We start from the raw sequence: 19373 nt of genomic DNA, 5'->3' as shown, positions 1-19373 counted from the left end.
TGTCTTACACGCAGCATTTACATAACTAAAATAATTACACAAGCAAAGTGTTCTCCCTCCTTCAGTTTTTACCTCTTTCATTTCTGTCACAAGCCATCCTCTGAGGAGGTGTGTGTCTACAGGCTCACCTTCGTATACTCAGCAATTTGGTCTCTGCCTCTTCTAATTCACCTCCCTGAAATGCCTTGGGAAAGGTCATCAATCATCTCTTCATTACTATATATACAGGCCATTTTTCAGTCTTCATCTCACTTGACCTTTCGCTACCTTTGATGCTGTTTATTGCTTTGCCCTTCTTAAATGTCTCTCATTTGTTTTTAGTGGCTCCATTTGCTACTGGTTTTCTTCTTAATTCATTGGCTGCTACTCCCCATTCTCTCTCCCCCTCCCTTTTTTGAAAAGCTTGATCCTCAAACCTCTCTTTTTTCTCATTCTATACACTTCTCAGGGTTTCAACAATCTGAATATAAATCAATATTGCCAGCCCAGATCTCTTTCCCAAATCTCAACACTGGACATTTCCACATAAATATCTCTCTCACTTCTCTTTCAATATACCCTACACTGTACTTATTTCAACACCATTGTCATGTTTTCTCTGTCCTCTGCCACCCACTCTCCTCTTTGCCCTTCCTCAGGGAAGAGCACCAGCATCTACCTAATAACCTAGGAAAATAGATGACTTTCTTCCATTCTCCAGATTCATCCTTCCTATTACAACCTTTCAATAGATGCTGGTGATTTTAACCTTTAATGTCTCTCAAATGTGTATAGTTTTCTAAATTTCTACTGACTTAACATTTCTAGCTTGATCATAGAGCCTCCTTACTAATTTAGGGCCTGGCATGCTACATTTTGCATTACAGCCATTCCCTACTTCCAACCCATATTGAACTTCTTGTAATTCCTGTTAGGCAGCACACTCACTCCAGCCTTCCTGACATTTTCTAAAGGGCTGCTTTCTCCTTCTGAGCTACACTCTTTTCTATCACCGGCATTTTTTTTAGCTCCCATAAATCTTGTAGGATTCAGCTCAATGGCACCCCTCCAGGAACCTTCCTTTGACTATCACAAACCCCACATTGTGTGCAACTTTATCAAAGCATCTATCTCATATTTCCATTCTTAATTTTTCTACTTCATCTGCTAACCTAGACTCTAAGTTCCTTAAGGGCAGAGGCCATATGTTTTTCATGTTATGTGTTTCTATCACCTGGAAAACATTAAGTGCTAAACAAAACTTATAGAATGAAAAAGAATTTTTGACTTTTAGCTTTGTCCATTACTTATGAATTAAAAAAAAACATCTTCATGAATTTAAAATTCTTTGTTTAGTCCAAATATTTTACTATTACTGTAAATTAGTTATTACTAAATTCATTTTTAAAAGGACAAGTTTTTCTTCAAAAACTTCTAAATGCAATAAGATATATGATAGCCTTAATTAAAAAAAAAATTGTGTCTCTCCATGGAGTAGACATTTTACGTATTAAAAAAATAAATAAACCTTTATATTCTTCACCTTAGACCACACTGGAATATACAGCATAAATGTTCCTGAACAGGGTAAATATTTTACCCCAGTCCCCTTTTATTTTTTTGAAGAGATTTAGATATATTAGGTAAATTAGGCAAAGCAGTAAAGCAACTAACACAATAGTAACCAACCAGGAAATTGTAGTTATGGATACTTCTTTCAGTTAGAAAGAAAAACAGGATTAAAAAAAGTAGAAGAAAAGAGTCAAATTTTCAATTTCCAATTTGAAGAAAAGAGTCGAATTTTCAATTTCCAATTTTCAATTTTCAATTTGTTTTCTGAGTTAGTTCAACATTTATCAAAGTATGTAGAACACTCCTTCCTTGAGAATTGATACATAAAAACATAGTTTCTGTATCAGTAAGTTTGGGAAATACTTCAAATACACGTGTCCTTTGGACACTTATAATACCTCAAGAAATCCTCTGAAAAAACGATATGTATAATAATTTATTCAAACTGCTCCCAAAGGTCGTTGACTACAAATTCACTCCCCACTCCTTCCCACATCCTCACACACAGCCAGGGTTTGGAGAAAACAATGTTAAGAAATTCTGCCTTCATTTATTCATTACTTTGGGTAAATGCTTTGAGTTGGCAAAAGGCACATCATTAGAACTACAGAACCTTGAAAAAGCATTTTGCTATGGAAGAAAAGCATGAAATTAAAGGATGTGAATTTGAATGCCACCTCTGCTTTTTTATGGATATATATAATATCAGACAAATCATTTAAACTTCTTGAGCCTCAGTTTCTCCATTTATAATATGAAGACAACAACCTTTACATTCCTAGGCTCTCACAAGAATTACATGAGAAGATAAATTTAAAAGCAGTTTGTCAACTGTGAGTCACTATACAAATATTACATAAAATAGTGTTACCTAAATAAATTTTCCAGGAAGAGTAAAATGTCCTAGTGAGTAAATACACCAAAAAAAATACTTGTTTAGTTTTAAACTTACCTGTCCTAATGCCCAGCTATCTCCAAATACCTGGGCATTTCTCACTTCTAAATTATTAGACGTGGTCATGTCATTTGAGGTACACTTGTCAAAGTTTCCACATAATCCTGATAGTTTGTTCTAAAGGAAAAGAAAATTACCATGAAATATTCTCTATTTACTTCAACATTTAAGGATTCACATTCACAATATTTTTAAAAATGTTTAAAATGAACATTTTAAAAAGTTTTTACAACAATCATTTAAAATATGTCTTAAGGTGGAATTTCATATGTAGTTAATTATATTTAAAAATTATTATAAATTTTCAAAAATGTTTACCATCCTCCAAATTTTATCCTTCCACACTTACCAATGTCTAACATTGATACAACTAATAACACAAGTAACTTAGAAAAGTATAACACAAATATAATAGTATATGTGTGTATACATACGTGTATATATAAATAAATTTTTAATGATGAAAGCCCTACCTCCTGATATGTTTAAGGTTTTGTAGCACTATAAATGTTGAAACAATAAAATAATTTATGTTTTCGAGGTCAGACTAAAAAGCCAAAACATTAAAAATATAACGTTGAAAGAAAAAATTCACTTTACCACTCTTATATCATGCCACAGTGAGACACAATAAACAAAATCCAAATTTTGCCTAATTTTTATAAAAGTCATTGTGGATTGCGAAATGGTTACAGCAAGTGCCATATGGATTATTCACATCAACAATACCCACTGTGTTTTCTCAAATAATGTGAAAAACTTAACTCTTAGGGAAAAGAAATGGTCTAGCACACAGGGAAGAATGTTCCAAAACTAATGGCAATCCTCCATAAACTTCAAAATTAAACAAACTGAACTCTTTCTTTATGGACTGAAGAATGGTGTGTAGCCCTTCATCAATGGTAGAGTGTCTCCAGCACAGCTGACACTAACCCTAGGTTCCTTAAGGGCAGAGGCCACTTACCACAGTGCCTCAGCTCTCAGAAGTCACAGAGTTTATCCAAACACAGTGGCCACCCCATCATTGGTCACCCAAAAATCAAAGGCAGAAGTAGGAGGGGATGTAGAAATCTCAATGCTTAATTTGTTTCCAAAAATTAGGGAAGGGAGGATTCATGATGAAGAAGGGCAGAGAAAAATAGCTGAAGAAACATGGCAATGACTAAATTATTTCATCTGCATCAAAGAAGCAAGCAGATTTGGGGGTTTTCTCTCATTTAGAGGAAAGAAAATGACTCCAATATATAATCATATCTTAAATTTATAGCATATTAAAATCTGCTTAAATACATCTCTTTTCCATAGTTTTATGAGAAGTTGTCACTACCTCAGTTGTTTCCCTAACTTGCCACAGAGGATACCCACGAGTCTCAATTTCAATTTCAGATCAACTGAATTTAAACTACTGAATTAAAATTACATCAATATTTAAAAAACAACTTTAATATATAAATTTAAAATACTTAATGGAATTTTAAACATTTAACAACTTTAATATATAAATTTAAAATATTTAATGAAATTTTAAACATTTAAAATAATAATCATATTTAATAATACTGAATACAATATTGAACAGAAAACAATATTTAAAATAATTTAAAATATAAGTTGCCACAATTGTAAAGAACCCAAATTGAATCTTAAATAATGAATGGATAAAACAAACTAGTACAACCACAAAACAGAATAATACTTGGCAGTATAAAAGAAAAAATGTTAATTTATTCAACAATGTGGATGAATCTTAAATGTATTTTGTCAAGTCACTTATATCGTATCCAGAAAAAGCAAAACTATAGGGATGGAAAATAGATCAGTGGTTGCCAAAGGATAGAGAATACAAGTAAGAGTTGACAATAAAAGACCAACATGGGAGAAATTTGGGAGTGGATAAATCTGTTTTATCTAGAACTGTGGTGGTGGATATATAATTCCATGTGCTTGTTAAAATCCGTAGAACTGCAGACTATACGAGTAATTTTTCTTACATATTTTTTACAATTTTACTGCATATAAATTTTAAAATATATCCAAAATATGGAGGAAAGGTGGAATACAGATTGTAATAAATGAATCTAACTGCATTACAAACATATCCCATAACCATACTGAAGGGGGTGGGAAGAGTGAAACTGATATAAATAACTTTCAAAAACTGGATACTGTAAGGTTAAAATCAAAAAGAACTGTACACAGCACTGTACTCTAATTGGTAAAGCGGTTCTTCACAGGAGTATGAGTTAGTAATTCTGAAAATATAATCTATTTCTTGAAAAACATCAATCATTTTATTTCTACCAAATATTGAAAGGTAAATACAATTTCATATCTTGCATTTTATTTGGATTGACCCACCAAATAGGTTGACCTACCTTCCACTGTGGTCCAACTTTGATATGAATAGTTGTCTTTTTATCCCAAAGAATAGTGATATCTTTCTCTGGAAAGTACACTACCATGTAGTATCCTGCCTTCCAAAGCTGGTATGTAGTTGCATTTTCCAGAATAAAGCCTGATAGTTTCTTTAAAAAGATAATTTTAAAAAACAATAAAGAAAGAAGTGAATCCTTGTGCTCTAATCAAAATATAAACATTAACTTATTATCCACCAATAAGTATCTGGGTACTAGTATTTTTGCTTAGTCTTATCTTTCTGAATTTTGTAATAAAAGAAAAAACAAATGCATAAAACAGAAAATACACAACATAGGTAATGAGACACAAACTGGTAGATGGGCACAGCACAGATAAATGAGCAAAGGGGAAAAGGTATTCCAGTTATAGAAAAGAGCATAAACAAGAGCATGGGCATAGAATAAATTAAGGGGATATATCTGCTGACTCAGAAATTCTGTATTGATAATAAATAAATATGACTGAGTACTAAAAACATTTTACTTTACCTACCTACCTACATACATACATACATAACAAGAAAACAAGCACAAAGTGTGTGTGAGTGTGTGTGTGTGTGTGTGTGTGTGTGTGTGTGTATACAGAGGATGCCAAAAATATATATACTATTTTAAGATAGGAAAACACTATTAAAATTGTAATACTCAATATACCGTGTTTCCCCAAATAAGACCTAACCGGACCATCAGCTCTAATGTGTCTTTTGGAGCAAAAATTAATATAAGACCCGGTCTTATTTTACTACAATATAAGACCAGGTTTTTAATACAATACAATATAATATAATATAATATAATATAATATAATATAATATAATATAACCCGGCCTTATATTAATTTTTGCTCCAAAAGATGCATTTGAGCTGATTGTCCGACCAAGATTTATTTTCAGGTAACACGGTATACTGATAACAAAAGATGAATACAAGTCACGTTTGACTTCTGCAATTACAAGAGGTGCTCAAAGTGGTTACCATCAGCGTCCAGACATTTCTGATCATGGCGAACTACTGCTTGAGCAACATTGACCAAAGTGTCCACCTGTATACATTTTTTTGGCACCCCCAGTGTATGCATATATAAGAGAGAAGATTAATTTCCATCAGAGGGACTGAGGAAGGCTTCTTGAAAGGGATGGGATATGAACTGTTCTGTAAGAGGCCATACATAGGAAGGTATAGAGCACTGAAAGTGAGTATGGACAAGAAATCATTCCAACCAAAAGGAACCACCTGAATAGAGGCCTAGGGGCACCAAAGGACTAGTGTATGAATTCCATGACAAGTGTAGTCTGAGACCATTTGCAACCATGTTACCCACATAGGCAAGGGTTGTTGTTCCACATGCAAAATGTACTTAATAAAGGTACTTGAATAGAAACATGACTGACCATATTTGCATAATAAAAGAAAATAATTTGTATGCTAGAAAGGATGATAGTAAGAAGAAACTAGAGATGGAACTCATTGGGAAAATTTATTGTCTTTAGCCTAAAATTAGAATATACAATAAGCTTTATGAGCAGGGGATATTCCCTATAAAAAACTATATTGAATATGACATTAACATTAACTCATATAATAACTTCAAAATTGTATGGTTAAATCAAATTAAGAAAAAAAATATATCCAGAAGCAAAATTAAAATTGTGAAGGAGATATGGAATCCTTTGGTTATTTTTCTTTCCCAAAGTAAGAACAAAAGCATACTTTAGAAATACTACACATAGTGGACACTTTCCTCAATATCCCATAGGACAAATTATATAAACTTAGTCATATCCATAAGGAGTTCTCAGTCTCGTTGACCAAGGTCATACTTACAAGAGCTCCGCGTGATGTATATAACAGTATATGGCGTGTAACCTATATATTGTTAATGGGCTCCACCTCACCTCATTTCCTTCTACTCCCATCCCAAGTGCCAAGCTGGAGTGAGTTATGGGGCAAGGCCCTGGGTCCCTGTGCTCACCTGAGAGCATCCTTGTGCCCAACAAGTAAGGCATTAAATAATAAAGGAAAAATACCATGACAGTTCATGGGAGACTGTAAAACAATGGGAAAAATTGTTTTCCTGTTTTGAACAAGAGGCCCCACATGTTCATTTTTCACTTAGGCCCATAAAACGTGTAGCCTGCCCTGCCCCAAGTCACTCTCTGCCATAGAACTTATTTCTATTGTTTTGATTACACTTTTCAATACCTTTCTATTATCTGACTTGTCTTTGGCCTTATTATCTGTTTCCCTTCCCCCCGACCCCCCACTTGAATGCTAGCTCCTTGAAAGATGTACTTTGCCAAGTTTATGGTGCTATCCTCAGCTTCTAGATCAAGGCTTGCCTCATAGATTTTTAATACCTTCCTGTACTGACTGTTCACAGGTCTCACCTTCCAGCCTGATCAGCAACAATTGAAAACAGGTAAGTAGGATATTTGTGGCTTACAACTCCTTTTCAACCTATGAAATACTCTCTCATGCATTTTCCTATTAACGTTCCTTCAGGCTGGTAGACATATCATTAGAACATAAAATGAATTTTTGGATAAGGCAGTTTACTATTAGACTTCTTCCACGTTGGTTTTGCATCAATTACCCTGATATAAAAGCATATCTTTTCTATTGATCTGTAGAGGTGAAATCCTTCATTTTTACTAGACAGGGCAGTTTACTACAAGACAAATAATACTTTTTAACCAACAGGAGATGCTGTACTCCTTTCATTTCAGATTAAGTAAGGATGCTTCTCTTTAGTACAGTGAGGTATTACAATTTGCCCAAAATAGAGAACTCCAATTTAGATTAGAATTACAGCACTTCACACAAACTCTAGTGATGTTAAAAAGATATAGTGTAAATATGGAGAATTAAAACATTTAAAGCACAGCTTAAATAAACTCATAAAATGTTTATATCTTACATATTTAGTAAAATTACAATTGCGCATTTATTGAGAAAAACAAGAGGTTTATTTTGTTCCATTGGATGAACAATCCATCTGCCATAAAAGAAATGTAATTATTTTCACTTTTGATGTCTGAGAACAAATATTAGTGGGGAATTTGTTACACTCAGATTATTTTTAGACTTTCCCTCATTGACCTGTATGAAGGAGATTCATCAACACATGCAGAACAGAAAATTGGACTTGAAATTTTGTCAGAGCTGTAATTACCACTTCAAAAATGTGTTAAACTATTTTACTATTTTCTCTTCATTTTTTTTAACACATCCTTATTCTTAGATAGAACCTTCCCCTACAAATGAATATCCAGCTGATGGCTATACCAAACTGCAGTAATTACTTCAAAAGGATGTCTGTCAACATGACTACAGAAACTCGGTTTTGTCCCAAGCTTGATTGCTGTCTGGTTAGTCTCAGTGGCTCAATGTTTCTGATATTTAGGCTATGTTCTTAGGGCACTGGTTCTCAAATTAAGTATGCAACAGAATTTGGGGTACCATTAAAAATAGCAATTTTCATTTTCAAACTCAACCATTCTAATGATTGAGATGGGCCCAAGAACAAGCTTTTATAACAAATATTGCAGATGATTTTAACGCAGAAACTTTGCAGACCAAACTTTGAGGAACACTGTTCTAAAATCTCACTTTTTAAAGGCCATATGTCAGATCATGTCACTTCTCAACTCCAAAATTTCTAACATGTAAAATAAATTCAAATGTCTTACACCATTCAAGAGCCTCCATGGTCTGGAACCAGCCTTCTTGTCTACTGCACCTGCCCTATGTCCCCTGCATTAAAGTCAGTCTGGACACCTCTCCCTGAATCTCTTCGCCATTCCTTCCTTCCACTATCTCCATATACTTCAACCAAACTAAACCACTTAGAGTTCTTCAAACATGCCATTTGTTTTTCAACTCTATTCTTTCCAATATGACCATTCCTCTGTATTGAATGCCTTTCTACGCCCTCTCCTCACCTGGCTAATACCTACTCATCCTTTAAGACTCAGTTCAAAAGATTTCATCCAGAGCATGTCTTTTGAACCTTCAAAAATAAAGACTGTGAAGGAGAGGAAGAGAGCCATTTCCTGAAATCCATTATTCCATTTAATCCACGTGTGAACTTAAGAAGTAGATTTCATAATCACCCCAAATTTACAAATGGGAAACCTGCAACTTGCCCAGAGTGATACAGATAGCAGATAACAGAACAGCAGTTCCAAGTGAGTACTAACTGGCTCCGAAGTCTATGTTCTTAATAACTACCCTAAACAACCCTGGTTCAGGTCTCCTCCCCAGGAGTTGCCACACCATCCTATACATACTCTTTCCCTAGCACATCACACTATGCATCCTTACTCACTTGAAGGTATTCCTATCTGAGTGTAAATTCCTTAAAGGTAAGTACACTGTCTTTTAGTTGTTGTAGTATCAATAATTAATGCAGACTTTGGTACATAGTTGACATTGTGAATGAATGAATGAATGAATGAATGAATTTATTCTTTCAAATTAGGCAGGCTCCAAGAATGCAAGAATAAACAAAGGAGACAGTGGTTCCAATTCTCACACAACTAACTCATAGACAAATGGAGAAGAAGACAACCACGCTAGTAATTTCACTAAAGTGTGATGCATGTCCTAACAGGGTGCTCAAGGGCATGAGGAGGAGATCCCTGAAGAAGATAAATGTGATTTATCACATAAGAACAAGTTAAATGGAAAGGTTGATCCTGGTAGGAGCAATGAGTTTCATGAAGAACCAGAGATGAGAGAAAGAGCATTTGTAGAACTGATAAAAGCACCGACTTCTGTAACATGGACTCGAAGCAAAAAGAAATGCGAGGTGAGGCAGAAGAGTTGGCAAGGGCCAGGTTGGTGAGGGCTTGTAAGGGCAATGCGAAGTCATTGAAAAGTTTTTAAGCATTTGACTGACAGGGGACTAGATTTCCATTTTAGAAAAACCACCCTGGCTGCAGTGTGGCAGGTGGATTAGAGGAGAGGAACTAAGACTGGAAGCCAGGAGTCTAGTTTGGAGTATGTTAAAGTATACTCCAGGTAATAGGTGACTGTTGCTAGGGCCTGAGTGATACCCATAGGAATGAAGAAAAGATGAAAAAATTAAAATATGGAGAATTAGAGTATAAACAAAGCAGACAAGTCAAATATGAATGACTGAAGCCACATAAAATGACAAAGAAAAAAATATCTGAATTTAGTAACTACTTACAGAGAAAAATACTCCAAATTATTTCTATTTTATTGTCAGTATCCTCAGGACAAGTTAAAACGATCCTAAAATAAAAAATTCACTAACCTCTTTGTAAGGAGTATCATTCAGGTAAATTTCAGTATCCCCAGCTGAAATCAAAACACTTTTAGAACAAACAATATCGTTGTCAAAGCATTTCTTGTTCTGGGTAATGACAGATATATCTGAATCATCTGCACTCTGAAATGTCAATAATATTATGTTAATACAAATGTATAGTATATATAATTTTTAGCTATTTTTTATTAACAAATCCTAAAGAAGACCAAGATTTACAAATGTGTGTATTGACACTGAAATACAACTTACCTCTAAAATAAAGATCATTTTGATGAATAATATGAAGAATTTTATGAAAATATACCAAGATAGTTCAATCTTTAAACATTTACTATCTTCTGTTACTTTTTTTTCTAGCAAGCTTTTTTTCCTTCTGTTTTATTATGGTAGCGCAAACCTGTCAATCAGTTTCTTTTCAATAAGTACTCAAAAAGACATGTCACTTATGGAAATTTTAAAATCAATATTTTCATTTTAGACAATATCTTCATTTTATCTTAAGGGGTTTTCTGGCTAAATAATTATTTGCCTACAGGTTAAAGTAGAAATCGATACAAAACTTTGGTACGTGTTGGTAAATAAAACAATACATATCATTTCAGGGCTTCCTTTGAACTTTACATATGTGATCTCACTTAATTTTTATGATACTTTTTAAATTAAGTATGTCCATTTTACAGATCAGGAAACAGGTTAAGAAGGATTAGCTTAGCTAAATAAGGGCAGAGACAGAGTTCTAATTTTTTTTTTTTTTATGTCACCTATAGAAAAGTTAGGAAGGGTCTAGCAGTGGTTGATGAGAAAAGTCAATTGTAGTTTACAAAGAATCCTTAGTTTGAGAGACTATTATTTAGCCCCACACACTCTAAATCTAATGCCCTCACCTCTGACCTCATCCTCACCTTCTTTTGGCCACTTCCCACTAAATCCACTAAGTACATGCTGTCTAGAATCAGGGTTTCTACTTTTCTATCCCATTTTCATGGATAGGCTTCTGTAAGTCTACAGACCCTGGAAATTCATTGTAAAATGGTGTTTTGGGGTATCTTTACTTTTCTAGGAAGAAAGTCCATAGTTTTCATCAAATTTTTGAAGTGGTCCCTATCCCCCCAAAAGTTAAAAGCCACACTTCTCTAAGAGTTCCTCCACTAAATTGGGGAAGGTGGGAATTTTGTCAGAATATAGTGACATTTCTCTTTGGAATCAATACCAAATTTTCAAGAACTCACAAACATTTCCCGAATCCTTTTCATTTTTAGACATATGAGTCGGTGTTTATTTTCAAAGTGAGAAAAATATTTAAATGTTTGGAAATCGTATCAGTCTTGATGCAAATTCTCCACATTTAGTTTTTCATATCACCAGCAATATGAACAGTAGCTCAATATATCTCTTGGTTTGTCAAAATTCTTCCTGTCTTATTAGTAATTACTATAGAATAGTGCCTAGAGGATAGGTTTTCAAGGAATAGAGTTGACAGAAAAATGAATGTGTCCCTCTGTGACCCATTTTTCTTTTCTTCATAGGAACTGAGAGCTTTTGCTCCCTTACAATCCTTTTGCAAAGCATTGCCTAAATTTTGAAAAGGAGAATAATAAGGGTCATTAAGATGATTATGGCATTGTATTACTCAAAAAATAATGCCATACTTTTCTGCCTTAATTAATGATTTTCAAAGAAGAAAAAAAAAACATAATTTAGGATTTTATTTTGCTCTTCCTCTTGGGAATAATTATTTAGATTAAAGGATGTAAAAAGCTGCCTGAAAGGCTTTCTATTAACATTACATTTCTATTACTTTTGACTAAAGTATATCAATGTTATCTGTATTCTTTATGTTAACTCAGAAAAGCCAAGAAATATTCCACACTGTATGGTCTGTCTTGTAATAGCATGTTATGTTAACAGTAACAAAACAATATCAATTCCTAAGAATCACACTTCTACAATTTCTATTTCTAATGTCTTTCAGGTTATATTAGGCTTGGAGATAATGCTACAGAGTTGCTAAGCAACATAGTAAGAATGACTACAAAGCTAAAGGAATAAAGTCAACATCAGTGTGCCACTGGGATTTCTCAAACCCTTTATTCTCAGGTACTGAAAGCAATTGTTGAAGAATATTCTCCCAAGTGATTCTGAAACCTAAAATGTCAGCACCTCTCAAGGTAGTATATTATTTTACTTGACATCTCAATCTGTGCACCTGTCCTAGCCCCAGCCTTTTAAGAGTAACTACCCCACACAAAGTCCCTGCTGATACAGAAGCCACAGGTAGCAATGTTTATGTCCCAGAGTTGATGGACCCAAAGCATTACACTCAATTATGGGTCAACAAACTTTAATGATGGCAAGAAAATAGACAACTCTAGCCAATAGATTATCTCTCACATTTGAGCCAGAAAATAGTGGTTTAAAAAAAAGTTTTTGTAGTAAGATCTGAGGGTGAATGGACATAGAATAGAAGGTAAGTGATGCTGAACTGCTGAGAGCAAGCTTAAGATATGAGGAAGCAGAAACAATGATTAAACTGAAGCAAAGATAGAGAAAGAAAGAAAAAAAACAGAAAAGAGAGTTAGTTATACAAGCAAGCCTGAGGAAGCGGAGAGTAGAGAATTCACAAAGAATGTCTGAGCTGCATGAATGATATCAGAGCATCCAGGAATTCCTGCTACCCGGGAGGCAAAACACCCTTCAGTTGTCACATTTGTCCTGTGCAAGGATTTCCTTGGGATGTTATTTCCCGTTAGGTTTTTACACACAAATTACCACAGGACCCACCCCCTACTGTTCTATCCTGAAAGAGCAGACACTTAACCAGAATGTCACTGGGAAGGAAAACCACCCTGAGGTGCTCCACTGCAAAGAAAATCTGTTTGAAAATATGATAATAATGAAGTGGGTTATAATGGGGTGAAATATGTCAGTACCAATGCCTCCCCCTTCTATGAAACTTTCCTGGTAACTATTTTTCTAGTCAAAATCAGTTACATTCCCACAACAGAGCTTTCATTTGGCCCCGACTTTTAGCTTCTTGTTTATTAATGACTCCCGTAAATGTAAAACAATTGAGGGTAAAGCTAATGTCTTCATTATTGTTCCCTTAACAGCTCTTCCTGTGTTTCCCCAAAAATAAGACCTAGCCAACCATCAGCTCTAATGTATCTTTTGGAGCAAAAATATAAGACCTGGTCTTATACTACATTATATTATATTAGACCTGGTATTATATTATATTATATTATATTATATTATATTATATTATATTATATTATATATTATATTATACCTGGTATTATATTATATTAAATAAGACCCAGTCTTATATTATATTAAAATGGGACCAGGTCTTATATTAATTTTTGCTCCAAAAGATGCATTAAAGCTGATGGCCTGGTTAGGTCTTATTTTTGGGGAAACATGGTAGCAAAGAGGCATAGAGTGTAGACTTAAATATTTAATTGATAAACTAATTTTAAAAAATAGAAAAGTAGAAAAATAACTACTGGAAAACATATGCTATAGTGCTATCGAAATGTTTTACAGGGTTTTAATACATAGGGTCTATTATCTAAATATGTAAATTATTATAATGCCAAGTAAATACAAAACCTTAATATCTAAGATTAATAATGGAGATGAATCTTATGGGTAAAAGATCATAGCCATTTTGCCTAAAATTTCCAACAAAGATATAATATTTAACGATTACCTTACATGGATAAAGTAGAAAACTATTTAAACATTTGTTTCCTGAAAGGGGAGTTAAAGAATGAATTCAATAAACTCCAAGATATTTATCTTTTTACTCAAATAGATTAAAAAATATTCCAAAGCTTTCTACAAAGTTTTGTTCAGATAATTCTAAAAATTAAATAAAATTAATATAGATTCATTTCCATTTCAACTCTGAAAACATTAAGTATCAAAATTGTAGAGCAATTTATTTTAGATTTTATCATATAATTTAATTTTAAATATTTCTGCATTTCCTGATACAGAAATGTTTAGAAAACTATAAAGAACTGATTGGATTGAAAATATCCACTATAACATAGCCAACATATGTTATACTAAATATCAATAAATGTCCAAATTGTCTTTCTGCCACTGATCCTTTTGTCTTCAGCATGTTTGTCCTACAAACAATATAAGTAAACACTGCACTGTTCAAGGAGGTCATAGAGAGGACCTGATGGGTGGTTTACCCATGAACTAGACCCAGACAATCAGAGGTTCCCCACCCCCTTCCCCTGTGCTCGGATTGTTTGTTCTGCCCACTGTCCCCACAGTGAAAGAAGTAGTTTTCAATGACTCAGAGTTGAGAAAGCAGTATGTTGTTGACACCATCACTGCTGTAAGTGACTGAACCCAGTTAAGGCTTCTATATAAACTTTTGAGATTCTGGCAAAAAGTTGTGATCTACTCGTGTTGTGACTACCCAAGACAAGCCTTATATGTAAGTTCCCTTGCTTATTACAACTGCCTCCTACCAATCTGGATGGGCCTATCTCTTTCTTTAGTCTCTCCTTGCCCTCTGTGTACAGGGGCCAGTTTCAGATTTCACCTAGGAAGCTCCCAAGTTTGCTAACACACGTGCAGCTGGAAGACAAACCACTTTAAGAATTTCATTTTAGGGAACCAAGATGATTGGCTTAAAGATGGTAAATACATGTAAATGATTTTTATTTGGAGAAAATTTTAAATTGGCCACCTATCTCCTAGTCTAAAACTTAAGATAGTTTTAAAGTAGTTTCTTTTCTGTGAGACTAACGCAGCAAAAAAAAAAAAAAAAAAAAAGATTTGGAGACAATCAATTGGTAAATAGAAAGTCAGTCAAAAATATCAAAAGATTTTTTTAGGAGGAAAGGCTTTGCCAGTCACCTTTAAGGATGGCCAATGGAAGGGAAGGTAGGTAAGAGAAAGATATGTAGCATTCAAATATACATCATTTTTTAAAAAGAAATACCTATTATCAATTCTATAATGTTTTTAGAGCCTCAATTTGTTCCTTAATTCTATAATTTCCCTTTTCTTTTATTTATATCCCTTAGCATACATTTAGTTTTTTATTTTATTAATTCCATCATCTCCTTTATAACTTCTAGAAGGTATAAACTATTTCTATTTTATGGGGAGTGACTTTTATTCAGAATGTAATCCTCATCTGATTTTTATCTGTTAGTTCTTTTTTTATTTTTTGTTTAGGTACCACACTGTTGTATAATTTGCATTTCATTCTTAATTGACAGAGATAGCTCTATCAAGTTCTATCTGGATCTTTATATTTGCCTTAATAGAGTGTAATGGATTTCTCTTGAATTCCTTTCCTCTCTGTTTTCATTTTCGATGGATAAATACATAAAACAGAGTCTGTGTCTTCAAGGTATTATGAGATCACAAGCAACAAAGAGTTTTATAGAGGAGACAGACATGGAAATTTGGAGCCTGTGAGCCCCAATGTTTTAAGCAACTCTTGAAGAAAGGAGTTACCAGAGGAGACTGTGGTAGTCATTAGAGACAATGGACAAATAGAAGCAGTAAAATTATGTCAGAGAAGACTAGACAAGAGTCACTTCAAGAAAAAATATGGTAAACATTGAAAAGGTTTAATTAGATTTTGCATTTAGGTCATCGTTGACTTTTACAGTTGCATTTTCTATGAATTTTGTGATTAAGTGATTAATAACTCTCCCTCACCAGCCCAAGATTCACAGGAGGCAAAGCCCATATCTATCTTTGCTCATCATGGTAGCTTCACTTCTCATTATAGGGCCTGTCACATAGAAATCACACAAGAAACATTGATGTGAAAATGATGCAAGGTATAGGAATTTGAGCAGTGAAATTAGAAGGGTTTTCAGTGGCTTAAGGAAAGCATTGAACATTTGAGATACACCTGAAGAGAATGTTGAAAACCCTAATCTAGAACAAATTATGAGAAAAACCCTAACAGTGACTGGGGTTGTCACAGATTAAAGAAAGTAGAATTCACTCTGAATCTAGGAGATGGAATATTATATTTCTCATTTTTGCTGAAGACATTCAGTGTTCCCTCTTTCTTTGAATTTATAGCACAGTTCAAGGTACTGTTAGGTTTCTCACCTTTTTTTCCCTCTTAAATTAGTCTTAACTCAGGAAAGACAATTATGACTTTAGTCCTAAATTTTCTTCAACACAAAAATAATGTGCTATATTCCACATGCTATTTATAGTAAGGGGTAAACAGCCTCCAAAATGAATAAAACATCAGAGAACTCACATTTTTTAAAGGCTTGATAGGCATCAACAAAGATATGATAAGCACTTACTATGTATCTAGAATTAGGTTATATTTAAAACTCCACAATCCACAAAAAAAGGACTTTAATATCGCTTCCAATGTGAGGTCAAGTAACATTATATTTGTAAAATAAGGTTGAGTAAGTATTCGTTTTTAAATGTCCAACTGGCAAATAAAAGGGAAATTTTATTAATTAGACTACAGATTCTCCGCAGGTTCCTAAAAAATAAATGATGAGTTTCATCATATAAAAATATGTTACAAGTAACAAAGATAAAGCCTGGAATCTGTAATCAAGATAAAGAGTAAAGAGAGCTGCTTGACAAGAAACAAAATATTAAATATATTGTTCACAGAAGTGATTCCTGCCACTAAAAAAGCAGCAAGTAAATGAATGGAGCTGGTAGCTCCATTCATTAAATAGTATATTCAATATTCTATCTTTCTCAAAGGAAATGTGGATTCTTCCAGAGGAAAAGAAGGCCCTGCCATGGGAAAGCTAGACAGGTGGAGTAAGATATATATATATATATATAAAATGTGTGTATATATACACATATATACATATATTTACGTATATATACATTATATATATACATATATGTATATATATATATACATATATATGTGTGTGTGTATATATATATATATATATATATACATATATATATATATATATATATATATATATATATATATATATATATATGGAGAGAGAGAGAAATCAAAAAGAAAAAAAATCCAAGCACTAAGAAATTTACTATCTGGCATGATAATATTTCAAGACATGAAAGTAGATTGCCTTGGTCAATCACTAATTTATCTTTGGTAAGAAATAATTCTCTGCTCCTCAGTCAAATAAAATACTTCTTGGCTTGTCAAGTATATACTGGTCAAACTATCCTAACCATTTTCTGGACCTGGTTCTGGTTTCATTAATTTTAGTAAAAATGCCCATTATAATACAATAAATAATTCACTAGTATAATTCTAATTAATTATTAATAGTACGTTTTCTTTTCTTATTTACCAAATTAAATTCAGTAAAAGTTAAGGTCTGAAGTCTATTGTTTTAAACATACCTCCTTTCTTAAAGAACATTATTAAAAATAAATAAATAAATAAAATGAACACTTCTGCTTTGGCAGACAATAAGGCACATATAAGTCTAGAAGTCAAAAATGTAGACTTTTAATATTCTTCATGTCTTAATCTTTCTACATGAACCGTAATGATAAATTTTAATCTAGATATTAAATTAGAGATCCAAATTTCATTGCTTACTAAAAGATGGGAAGAATGTTTCCTGTGACGTGTCTTCTTATATGCAAGCAGACGTACCTCATTAAAACTTGAAATTGAACATGATGTATTCATTTTAACAGAAGGATATAGTGGGAAATTAAAGTGATGATAGGAAATCAAGTTTATAAAGCCTAAATGCCAAACGTTAATGGCTCTTGCCTGCTAAGTGGAATGGTACTGCTACATTGCAGCACTAATAAAAAGAGACTGCTACAATCCATCAGCATCAAACACAAGAATATATTTTCATTTTGCCAGGAAGCAGAATTGGGACAAATATTTTACTTGAAATACTTTATGAGCCATCATCACTTGAAAATACAGTGGTAATACTATGATTTCTCTCCTGTGAAGGAAAACAAGGGGTTAAAGAAAAGCCAGACAGGACATACAGATCAAATAATTCGTTATTAAGAATTCACCAAATACCCAACATTTTGCTAAGTTATTTGGATAGGAAAAAAAGAAATGGAAGACATGATCACTGTCTTTAAAACTTTAGAATTTTCTTGGAAAAATATTTTCTAATATAGAGTATATAGAATAGGCATGTCTTAGTTAACATTAAATATGACATAAAAATGTGTTTATTAAAATGAATGAAATGATAATGCATAAGCACAGATCATTGTTACATAATGGAAAATGTCTGCAAAGATGGTGATACATTGTAAGATTTTAAATTATTTTAGTAAATATTTCTAAACAATTTTTTCCATATACAAAATGAAAATAAAGCTTGGAAGAATTTTTGTTTTACTACTTAAAATGATAAAAAGCATCTTTAACATTAATGATATATCCAATGGAAACATGTCATGTTTGACGTGATATTGTCAACAATGCTTCCTTTTTCCTGGATGTAACTTAAAGTTTACTATTCAGAATAACAGGAATTTTTCATAAACAATAAAAGTCAGTTTTTTAAAGAAGAAAATATTCTACATCCTTGCTACTCAAAGAATGGGCTGCTTGTTCATCAGAGTGGCTTGTAAAAATTGCAGAATCCAAGATCCTGCTCCAAATCCATGGAATCAGAAAGTGTATTTTACAAAATCTTCACATGATGTGTATGCACACGAAAGTCTAAAAAGTACTGTTCTACATACTTCATGTTGAAGGCATGTATACCCATTTACAGCAAATACTAGATACTAATTAAGTATGAGCGTGTGCTTTCTACCCTCTAGTAGAAACTGTTAAAAAATTGAACAGGTAACTTATCAGCTCTTACAATGCTACCAGAATTGTGCTAGTCCTGTGAGGACCCCAAAAGAAGTGTAGCACATAGTTCTGACATAAAACAATACACAATCTAGATGAGCGTATGCAAAATAATCAGAATATAATGAGCTGCTTACTTTTGACGTGATGTCTATAAATATAATTGGATGTAAGAACAAGACAGGTAAATGTAAACTGGAAATACCACTTTGTGGGAGCAGAGCAGAGGCAATCGCGTACAGAAAATACCCTGAGAAAAGACACAGAGGAAGGATAGAGCTAACAGAAAAATGTCATAGGAATTTTGACTTTATGGAGACAGTAATTGGGAGTCACTGTAGT

General features: G+C 33.2%; 1 protein-coding gene across 2 annotated transcripts in view; it reads right to left on the bottom strand.

The window, feature by feature from the left end:
* Positions 1-19373, bottom strand: part of OTOGL (otogelin like) — a 142577-nt gene that overhangs the window by 64369 nt on the left and 58835 nt on the right. For both annotated transcript variants that reach the window (XM_019751251.3, XM_074325364.2), the window contains 3 exons: positions 10205-10339; positions 4882-5031; positions 2504-2623 (listed from right to left, as the gene is read on the bottom strand). In XM_019751251.3, coding sequence (XP_019606810.3) covers positions 2504-2623; positions 4882-5031; positions 10205-10339 — 405 coding nt within the window. The remainder of the gene's footprint in view (positions 1-2503; positions 2624-4881; positions 5032-10204; positions 10340-19373) is intronic.

This window comes from Rhinolophus sinicus, chromosome 1, assembly GCF_057876585.1.
Source record: "Rhinolophus sinicus isolate RSI-liver-muscle chromosome 1, RSI-T2T, whole genome shotgun sequence".
Lineage (NCBI taxonomy): Eukaryota > Metazoa > Chordata > Mammalia > Chiroptera > Rhinolophidae > Rhinolophus > Rhinolophus sinicus.
Note: the sequence above shows the minus strand (reverse complement) of the source record. Positions and strands in the feature narration are given on the sequence as shown.